At 33.4% G+C, this 11,567-nt stretch overlaps 1 protein-coding gene across 1 annotated transcript; it reads right to left on the bottom strand.

Moving 5' to 3' along the window:
- Positions 1-1,149: 1,149 nt before the first annotated feature.
- LOC137621015 (lysyl oxidase homolog 2-like) lies at positions 1,150-8,479 on the bottom strand. Its single transcript, XM_068351455.1, has 9 exons — positions 8,470-8,479; positions 8,078-8,224; positions 7,277-7,479; positions 6,672-6,861; positions 6,303-6,461; positions 6,053-6,180; positions 5,530-5,660; positions 3,784-4,036; positions 1,150-2,055 (listed from the first exon to the last, which is right to left on the bottom strand). Exons 1-9 carry the CDS (start codon positions 8,477-8,479, stop codon positions 1,933-1,935), a joined length of 1,344 nt encoding a protein of 447 aa, XP_068207556.1. The 3' UTR covers positions 1,150-1,932.
- Positions 8,480-11,567: the final 3,088 nt, after the last annotated feature.

Here is an 11,567-nt window from a genome sequence, read left to right as displayed (position 1 = left end):
AGTACCTGTGCAGAAATGTGGTCAGATTGCTTCACATTAAAGTTACCAGAAGTAAAGAATTTTCCTTTAAAATTTAATCAAGATAAATTCTTTCTTTTTCAAATATTACTGTATTGGTATTTATGCTTTTTACTGCATATTAAAAATTTACAGATTGAATATGCAGAATATTTTATAATTTGCTATTTAGAGCTTTGTCAATCATAATTTTCTTTAAAAAACTTTCACTTTAGTTGATGATGGATTTAAATCATCTCCCTGCACTCTCCAGATATCATCCAAAATTTTTCCAATTTAAAAATATTTGTGCATAATATTTACTAATGTAGATGATCACCAGTACAGTATTACATCTAAATCTCATATTGATAAACATATACAGTAATTATTTTTGAAGTATTAGTACAGGTTACTGGAGATGATATTCAAAATTTACTGTTTTATTTGAAGAACATGACTGATAGATACCCTCAAATGAATACTGTAGATTTTTATAGGACCAGTATTAGTGAGTAGACGGATGATTCACCAACCGTTGCCGTCATCTTCACCTGAGCTCTACCTAACCTTAAACACAGCCATGTCAACACAGCTTATCTGCAACAAACCCTGATGCTCCACACTCATAGTGAGTATAATTTTTGTGGCATTATATACAGGTACTTAAATGATAATAACATATCATAGATTTAACTCACAGGTTATGTGTCTGAATGAAGTTGCAAGTACTTAATACCAATTTTCAGGTAACCTTCAGTCAGAAAATTTAGCAACTGAACAATATAGGTATTATTTGCTTCCTCTGGTGCGTATTCAACTTCCAAAAAGTAGGAAAGTTTGTGATTATCATGAACTCACAGAAACAGAAAATACTGTTTCATAGATAGAAATCTTTAATTTTCAGTCAGCGTATCTTTTCATTACTACCAGTCTGTTCATTTATTTAATTTGCAGATATACAAATTTCAGCAAATTAGTCGACTAATTATCCCTAGCACATTTCAACTACCATTTTGCTTGTTTTAGTGAAGAATGAAGTGTTGACTGTGTCTTTGAAATCCAAGTATTAAAGCTTTTGTAAAAGGTTTTTGTCTGTAAAAAATGAGGTGTCAATATTTTTTAAATTAAGGAAGAAATAACTCCACTCTAAACTATGTACATTTTTATGTAGAGAAACTAAAGATTTCTTAAGTATACTGATAGCCTATACATATATACAATACTGTACAGTGAGCTAGCAGAATATTAATTTAGATTTTTATGTAGCATTTCAATGCTGAGTATGAGATTACCTCTTTTCATAGTCATTGGAGAGAAAATGATTTGCTGGCAGAGTATCTAGCTTTCTCTTAGAAAGCCTTCCTTTGCTGTTACCTGTAATCATTATTCCTAAATTCTTATCTCATTACCATAACTATTGTACATCAATCTACCTGGACCTGAGTATTGTTATTTAGTAAGGATTAAATTATGAGTCAGTCAACCACTTCCAGCCTGGATAGGTAAATACCCTGAGAGATAGAATAAGGCTCATGCCTTCAAATTTTAACCATTGTCTTACACGAGAATAAGTCTTTAAAATCATATCTACAGTAATTACCCTCTCCCAAGAGTATGTTTAATATGCAATCATTTTAAAGGATAGCATTTTGAAATTGGATTTAGACTATTTATAATACTGCAAAATTAATACAAATCTCACCAATGATAATGAAAGAAGCACTTAGACTAGGACGATTGACATTCACATTATTGCCTACTGATTGAGAGGTGCAGTACAGTACTTATCACCATAGCCTTTTAGCAATCTGTCGCATACTTCTTATTTAAAGACCATCACAGTACAGTATAAGCATTTTCACACAATCAGATAAGGTGCTACCATGATTTGATTAAGGCAGTCTCAAGTTGTTTTGAAGGTGCTTTGACATGTTAAGGTCGAGCCAAAGAACAGTTGCCAATCCATGCATTAGTTTCACTATAGATAAGCTCACACACAGCGGCATTATTGTCGAAAGACATCTCGGGCACCTTCATTTCGGGGTTTACAGCTAGCTGTAAAGAGACAGGATGATTTAGATTTATCTCTAATACTTAAAGTTATTATCAATAGGATGTGCAGATTAAGAGAGCTATGAGAAAGTAGCAACCTTAGCACAATATCATAGTAGTGACATACATATTTAAATGATAATGGTTATTTAGTCTGTTCTTTTATTTACAAAGGACTCATGCATAATGTAAAATGGTATTGATATTCTCTGGATTTGCATAATAATAGTCCCTACAAAATCTAAATTTGGAATTCATTTTACAGTAAATTCCTAGATTTAGGCTTATACAGTATGTGTTTATGTTGTACAAATTTTAAGATGAAATTGGTACTGTACTGGCTATGGTAAAAGTATAACACATTCTTATTATTGTTGATACAGATAACAAAAACGAAAATATCATTAATTAGTATTAGTAGTAAAAGTTTATAACGTGATATTTATGGGAAAATCAACTGAAATTTGACAGTTCACAATTTCTCAAAGGGTTAACTATCATTATGCATTTTTAACTCTTAGACACTGCTTGGGAGTCTTAAGTTTGGTTAAAAAGTTTATATTCATGCTATATGAAAGTTCCAGCCATGTTTGATTTTTTTTTTCAAACTTTTACTTCAAGTGCAATATAAGCAATGGTAATCTGAATGTTATGGATAAGAGAATAGTTAGCCTGCCAACATTTATTAAATTAACCTTTGCTTTTCTTAAACAAATGTCTTTATAAGATGAAAATAATTTTATGCATTCAAGCTGCACTCATACTCATAGACCTGAAGCCACAAAGATTCTTTAATTATTATTGTATTTTAAGCTATGTATTCGTTTAGCTTTACCAGTGTGTCTTTGTGATGGTATAATTAAATTAATTTTATAAAACTTTAGATCATTATTGGATAACTTATATTTTTTTAACTATTGATGGACATTGATATAAATTTGAAGATCATGCTCTGAAAAACAAGCCAAATTTTCATTTCAAAGTTCGACTATGAAGTGTTTTGATATTATCTGTTAGTCTGGCAAGGGGGTAATTTTAAAAAATGTCATCTAAGATAATATTTTGCAAGGCATGTAAACCCCTGACATCTACAAAAATACAAAATAACACAGAGCAACGAAAAACACGTACGAACGTTCATGGGTGTTAACAAGGGATGATGGGAGATGGATAGGTAGTGGTGGTGGTGGGGGGGGGGGGAGTAGCTGTAGTGAACGACACCTCATAGTAATGGGGGATTTTGAGGGAGGGGGAAGTCAAACTGGAAAGGGACCTCTGGTAGTGGTATCACTCGCCCCAATTTTAATACCGACACCCTTTAGGGGTGAGGGAGCTGGGTATATTCCTAGCATTCCATGCAACATTTTTCTCTGGTATATTTAGCAGTATTTATACCTTTGAAATGGTGCTTTAAGGAGCATTTCACGGAGCGACATAGGTTCCTCGCCCAGAAATAGATTTTTCCTTCGTCAAAATCCCTTTTCGTGGTTACAGGTGTATTAAGTTTGTAGTATAGTACAGTACCTCACAAAATTTTATAAGAACATTTTATTGACCAAAAAATTAACAATATTAAATGGAGCTTTTAATGTTAGGCAAAGATTCGGTGCATCTAATCCAGAAGCTTGCCAAAGCTTAACGTCAGAAAATGCAAGAATTTACATCTAAAAGTATTTAAAGATTAACTAGTTTGTACTGCACCACATGCTAAGATGTAAAAGAAATCCTTACCTTAAAAGTGTAAGTACCAGGTTTAATGTCCGTAATATCTATCCATTGGCAGTCAATATTGTATGCATATGTGTCAGTACATCCTGGACTGATTCCCTGGTCACCATAATTGGCACATTTGAACACCGGTTGTACTCCTGGAGCACAGTTGTTATCTTCCAAGCAAAAGGAAGCTTTGTGTCCCTCAGCTATACGATTTCCTTTCTCATCTATGATATCGTAGTGAGCAAAGACCTCCATACTGTGGTAATGCCTGTGTGTGTAAGTTGGGGACATTTAAAAGAGTATATAATGGGAATGATATTTTAACAATATGATCAAAATGGAGAAAGACAATGCTATTTCTTTAGAGATTTCTAATACAATCTATGACAATGAATTAGCAGGCCAAGATGACAAAATTCTGTGTAAAGTAGTTTTTTTTTTTCTCAATCTTGTAAACTTACTAAAGACAGTACTGTACTGTATTGTACTAGATGAGGGTCATTTAAACTAACTCATACTAGTCAATAATTCATTCTAATTAAATATCATTTAGATTACTTAAATTATGTTATGCCGTTGGTTAGTGATTACTGGCCAACTGTAATTTGTCTAATGTAATTCCTTTCAGATTTTTTGACTAAACAATGAAAATTAATAGAAAAATATGTAGAAATATATTTTTTAGTTTTGTTCATTTCAGTGGATAATGACTAGCTCTTTTTACTGTGCTATAGTCTAGCCAGCTACAAATGATTTAGACTTGAAGGAAATTAGACCTGCTAGCATACCTTATAGCAGTTATTATTATTATTACTTGCTAAGCTATAACCCTAGTTGGAAAAGCGGAATGCCATTAAGCCCGAGAGCTCCCACAGGGAAAATAACCCAGTGAGGAAAGGAAAAAGGTGACAATTTGGTAAATTTGGCATTCTTTAGTAGCCTTACCAGATTATCCTTGGAATTAAGTGGCCTTTGATTTAACAAGGGCCAATTTAAATGTTTTACTTATGCTAATCATAGGTTAATCTCAAATCTTTGTAGCTGGACTATGGAAGAATTAGGGATAGTGATTATATTTCGTGTTAGTTTACCTGCTGCTACAACATTTACACCAAGGATTTTTAACCTTTTCCCCTTTATTGGTTTAAATTACTGTATGTATATCAGTATATATATATATATATATATATATATATATATATATATATATATATATATATATATATATATATATATATATATATATATATATATGTGTGTGTGTGTGTATATATATATATATATATATATATATATATATATATATATATATATATATATATATATATATATATATATATATATATATATATATAAAAGTACAATAATGCAAAATTTATACTTTTTATCTTATTAATTTCCCTTTTTCAGGGGGGGGGGGGGCTTTGAAGAAATGGGTAACATTGGGAAATTTCTTGTAGAGACATTCTTTTAGTGCTCCCATCTTCTGAAACCACAAGGGAAATATAAAAGTTGAATGATCATATATACTGTAAATAAATAAGCTATGGCTTATCATAAAGTCTGCCAAATTTAGTTAGCCATTTTAACACACTTATATGCATAAGAAAATAGACTGTGAACTGCGGAAAAATTTCATTCTTGGGAACCGAATTCACAATACTTACATATAAAAATATACCATAAAATATAGGGATGTTTATCATCTTGGAAACTACAGAAAAGCCTTTTAACCATATAAAACCATTTCATTACACTTACATATGACATGCATGCCACTGCCAATGTGCCTTAGGCAAGAAAGGCCTAAAGGCCTCATCACCTTGATTGACAATGCGAGCAGTAAACCTCAGGAGTCGTCTAGTTTCTAAGTGCCACCCATAACCAGTTTCCTGTTGTGTGAGGTGTGGAGAAGAGTTCAGTAGTATTTTATGAGTTTTAACAAGGACATCATATTTGCTATAAAAGTTTCTCATACAATGAGGGGTTATATCTTTAATGTAACTCACCCTCTAAACACTAAAGCTTTGCTTTTGGTTTGGATAATTAGCTTTTCGTTGCTGTAACTGTAGCCTACATAATTTTTAGCTGAAATTATACTGAGGATTATACATGTATTTCTTGACAATATTGATTCTGTGGAGCTTTTTTTTTTTTTTTTTTTTTTTTTTTTTTTTTTTTTTTTTGACAATTTATGTGAAATCAAATTCCCAACTGATAGGCATTTACAGTATTAAGGTTTCTGCAAAGTTGAAATTATTCCCAAACAAAAAACTGTTGCTACCTGTGCTATAACTGCTGATTGGGCCAGGCAGTTTTCTTCCATTGCACACTGTAAAAAGAATAATTGCTTATCTTCCAAATGAGCAGACCTTGCCAGCTCTATATGATCAGGAACTAAGTCAGCCATTTCTGGAACACCAAGATGAGTACGTAAATGCATTGCAATCAGCGATAAATGTGGATTTTATACTGGATTCTTTTTTTATATGAATACAAACATTAGGATAGTTTACCCCAAAAATAATACTTACTTTCTACACAAGTTACACCTGCTATGTTTGGCTCTGACCCTTCATCAGGGCAGAAGACATCACCCACAGCATCATGCAAGCAGTGATCCAGTTTCTGTTCATTTCCATTACACTTTATTCCACTGATTGAAATGTCAGACTTATTTCCTCCAAAGAACCCTGTTTTGAAAAACATTGTGTCGATTAGGCCTCATTCAGTAAGAAATTAGAGAGAAGCAGATCTTAAGAAATAGAGCACTGTAATAAGATTTATTTTTATTTCTTTAACATGAAAACATCCACATCATTGCCAAAATTGTAGTAAATACTTACAGTATGTGCATTCATACTTTATCAAGCTATAAATAAGTTAGACGTGTATATTTATACCTGCAGATAATGCTCCTTGTGCATACTTTTGGCCTATATGCCGACAAACAACCATGGCTTCCAATAAAGACCATCCATCTCCACACAATAACGTCCAGTTTGTGGACCCTGGCAGTCTTACCTCCACACGACCTTCAGTATCAGTTCTTCCTCCTTTTAATCTTATTTTCATTTTCCCATCAATTGCATGCTGAAAGGAAAATGAACGTAACAGCTTATCTTGGATAGTTTATGATGAACTTCTTAAAATCCAGGTATAATTCAAAATTCCTGGGAAGTTAGAATGCTTTTCAAAATCTAGAAGGAATTATTAATCAAATCTAGGTGCTCTTAATTTTCTGTAATCATTGTCTACAAATTGTTTGATATCTATACATTTCTCAAATTATTTTGGTACTGTAATTCTTACATTTAGGAAAAAATAACAGAAGAAAAAATTAAAGGAATAAAAGATTGATTTTGTAGCTCTAAATGCATATAGTACAGCAAAGTTATTCTGCTTTATATGAAAGTAATTGAATAAAGTATGGTATTGTCTCTTCAATGAGCTGTTGACTGTACTAATCAAAGAAAGTAACTATGGTTGTCCTGAGACTTTTACGTACTGCTATTTTTATTTTATCTGTGAAAATAGGTTGGTCTCTTGGAGGGAGCGTTGGTGCCACTGTGGTAGAAGTGAAGTGAGATTTACAAATCACCCCAGCAGACTCTGTTGCCTCGCAGTCATGGATACCCCATCCATCATGCCTGCATTCTGTGAGATTCTTTTCTGTTCCGTAGCAAAATAAGTTATCAAGCCAGTAGTTACCTGTTGGAAATTGATTGACTTTAAGATGAAGTAGTTAAGTTGTTATTTGCTCTTGTCTATTAGTTCTGTTTTCACCATTGAAAATGCTTTGTGTAGACCTCAGATTAAACATAAAAATCCCCCAATGCAATATGTGAGATCATTTAACAGACCAACTTTCATTACTACTAGAACTGTTGGCTTGCTGAGCTCTAAATTAATTGTACAATACTTCGAAAATCATGAGTTTTAGATCCTCAGAATTTTCCTACATATCTTCCAGTGAATGGTTTAGCAACTTACATTGTTATTATATCATCATTGTCTCTCAGGAAAACAAACTCCGTGTCATCTAATCATTTACCCTTCTTTCTTTTTCTAGAAGGTAAAGGTTTGTAAGAACATGATCAAAGATTTTGGAAATTATATCTGACCAATCCTACAAATGTCATATAGATCCTGCTTTTAATATATGACAAATGACATGAAAACAATTTTTACAACAAATTAGACAACATAAATTGATTTTTGTAATGAACCTACTGATCCAAACCAGTTGAACATTTATCGCCTTTTTCTCCATTAGCATTTTGTTAAAGATGTTGCCATAAAAACTCACCCTCTGCATGTCCATATTTTCCACTATAAGTGACCCCTTTCAGTCCTGGGAAGCCTAACTGCCTGCAGACTATTTCTCCCTCTCTTTCGTCCCACTCGTCATCACAAATGTTAGCCCATCGACCCTCGTGAAATATCTGCACATTTCCTGTAAGAAATTGAATGTGGTTATATAATGAATACCTTACATCAAAACGTTTTTAGTATTGTCTTTAATCCTAATACAGTTCACTGTAGGCATTAATGATGGATATTTGGAATGTCCTTTTGGATCTCCTCTAGCTACAGCCACTTTTTAGCTCTTAATGTGTACTGTATCCAGTGCTGAAGATTCTTTATAATATTCCTCTGGCCCTTTGCTTGCACTTCTACCTTACCTCCGTTCCCTCTTACTTTTTTCCATTGCCTATCTAACTTCTTTTAGCCTTTACTTCATATTGTAACTACTGGATTTTCAGCCAGTTGCGTTTGGGTACTGAATAGCCTCACAGGCCCCAGCACTGGACTATGTAGCCTGAATTTTTAAATCCAATCTTTTAATTATACCTTCATAGTACAACTGCCATATGATTTACTCATCTGCCCTCCAGCACTGAATGGTGTACATAATCTCTCTTATCCAGTCCATTCAGAATTTAGAGAAGCTTAAACTTTACTTGTTGATGTTTTGCAAAAAGACACAATTTGGATAGGGGTCTGTCAAGAACTGCTCAAGGTAGGCTAAATCTTACTTGACAATATTGAATTTAAGGTTTTATATAATATGGCCATCAATAAAAATCTTGTCCATCATTTCATATAATCTCTCTCTCTCTCTCTCTCTCTCTCTCTCTCTCTCTCTCTCTCTCTCTCTCTCTCTCTCTCTCTCTCTCTCTCTCTCTCTCTCTCTCTCTCTCTCTCTCTCTCTCTCTCTCTCTCTCTCTCTCTCTCTATTGTAAAATTAATCCAGTTTACAGATATGTCTTGATTGGATCATGTAGCAATAGTTGTGTTAAGAAATATTCGTCAAAAGTTTTGAGGATAAATTTCGAAAATTTTGAAGTGGATATAAACATTTACTCTTATACTGTATAGTTATGAAATAAGATGCTTAAAAGCTCAACACTAACCATGCTGAGATGTTGTAAAATCTTGTCTGAAACTGGTGATGTTTTAAATTTCCAAAAAAAAAAAAAAAAAAAAAAATGAGTGATAAATTCATATTTTTCTTGGTTGCCTTTCTAGAAGTAGCCCAGATTAACCACATCTGCAATTCTCTTCTTGATATATGTATTTTTTTCCTCATGCAAAAGGATTCAATGCCCTTATTTCTGTATATACATATCTTTACTGTACTATTGACTTCAGGCAACTCTAAGAATGTAAAAGAAACTACATTCTCCCCAAAACTATTATTATTATTATTATTATTATTATTATTATTATTATTATTATTATTATTATTATTATTATTATAAACAACCCTAGATGGAAAAGCAGGATGCTGTAAGCCCAAGGGCTCCAACAGGGAAAATATCCCAGCAAGGAAAGGAAATAAGGAAAAACTACAAGAAAAGTTTAAGAACAATGATAAAATTAAAATAATTTGTTCATATATTGGCTATAAAAACTTCAAATAACAAGAGGATAACACTTGAAAATAATGTAAGAGAAAGGATAGAGTAGAGTGCCCGAGTGCATCCTCAAGCAAGAGAACTCTAACCCAAGACACTGGATGACCATGGTACAGAGGCTAAGGCACTACCCAAGAATAGGAACAGTGGTTTGATTTTGGAGTGTCCTTCTCTTAGAAGAGCTGCTTACCATAGCTAGAGAGTCTCTTCTACCCTTACCAAGTGGAAAGTAGCCACTGAACAGTTACAGTACAATGGTTAATCTATTGAGAGAAGAAGAATTATTTGGTGATTTCAGTGTTGTCAAGTGTAGGAGGAAAGAGGAGAATGTGTAAAGAATTTGCCAAATTATTCGTGTAGGTGTCGGCAAAGATAGAGCCGTCAACAGATAGAGGGATCCAATGAATTACCGTCTAGACAGTAGACTCTAGAGTCAAAGGACCCAATAACTCTCTAGCGGTAGTATCTCAACGGGTGGCTGGTGCCTTGGTCAATCTGCTATTTCTACAAATCTCGACTACTGAGTGAAACTATTGAAATCAAAGCCATTATTGTAATTCGACAAGTAGAAATCGAATCTTACAGTCGACCCCATAGGAAGACGAGACTCAAAAATGGACAGAAGAAGAAGAGATTGCAATCGAAACTATAATTATGTTGCATAATTGCATTGTTATTGCGGAGGTGGGAGAGCAGAAGGCGTAGATTTGCTAAACAGCTGTTGTCAAGGTCAGTGGCTACGTATACTCTTATTATTTGCCGCTGTTTTAACATTGGACACTTGTGTATAAAGGATGTTCTATAAGTTTTGCATCTTTAGTGTTGTCATGGCCTGTGTTATCTCCTGGCTTTATGAATGAATTTTTAATTTCTCTTCTGAAACTCTTTTCCAAATGATGTTTTTTTTACCTGTTGAATTGTGAAAACAATTGGGATGTTCGTTTGTAATATCCGCAAGTGCCTTGACCTAAAAGATAGAAGGTAAAAGAAGTAAGAGCTTGGCTGTCTTTTCGTCATTTAAAGCTAATCAGTGACGCCCACGAGAGGAAGATCGCCACACCAGCGATCTTGATTCTATGCAGGCAAATAGATCTGGTGTCTCAAGTTGCTGACTTGGGAAAAAAAAAGCTTAATGTTGAACATATGAAAACGATGATTGTGGGTTCACTCTTCTCGAATAACAGTAAATATGAAGTAAAGACGTATATCCTGTTTAAAGGGTTGTATGGATATAAAATATCATTGTAATTATTTGTGGAATTTTTTCTATATGTCAGTAGATACTTTATGGGATTATGAATAAGATATGCTAGTTTGTGTAGGTTATTAAGAACGAACGTATTACCTCTTGAAAAAAAGAAGATAATTCACTACCATGCTCATCTTTCAACCACACCATCGGCCACTTTATTTCATTTGTGATCATCTTATCAGGCCTTCGATAATAGCCCCGCGGGGCACAATTTAGGTTTGTCATGTAGCCTACAGCAGTGTGTGCACAGTGCACTCTTTAAGCTGACATATTTGAAGAGCCACATAGTGTAGTTCATTCTATGATTCTTCTTGTCAAATCATGACTATCACACTACAGTAATAAAATAGACAAGAAAGTCTTAAATTGGAGTCATTGTAAAATCATATGGATGCATATTTTAGTGTCTAGACCCCGATGTCGAGAAGAATTTTGGTTCAATTAACTTTAAACCACCCAAGACTAGTCTCTGTTGACACTAGGTTGGGTGTAGGATTTTTAGAAAATATTTCAAATACTTACTGAATGAGTCACTGCTCATAATTTGTCAATTTTGCTTCTCTGTGTGTCAGATTTTGTAACTTCCCAAGTTTGATTTTAGGTAAAAGTTAATATATACAGTTATA

This window comes from Palaemon carinicauda, chromosome 27 (assembly GCF_036898095.1).
Source record: "Palaemon carinicauda isolate YSFRI2023 chromosome 27, ASM3689809v2, whole genome shotgun sequence".
In the NCBI taxonomy this organism is placed as follows: domain Eukaryota; kingdom Metazoa; phylum Arthropoda; class Malacostraca; order Decapoda; family Palaemonidae; genus Palaemon; species Palaemon carinicauda.
This window is presented reverse-complemented; position numbering and strand designations above follow the sequence as displayed.

What these genes read in the sequence shown, in the direction of transcription:
- LOC137621015 (XM_068351455.1), bottom strand. An exon ending in ACAAGGAGCATTATCTGCAG is followed by an intron (nt 6,462 to 6,671) that starts GTATAAATATAC and finishes TTTTCAAAACAG; the next exon opens with GGTTCTTTGGAGGAAATAAG. An exon ending in CTGGTACTTACACTTTTAAG is followed by an intron (nt 2,056 to 3,783) that starts GTAAGGATTTCT and finishes GTCTCTTTACAG; the next exon opens with CTAGCTGTAAACCCCGAAAT.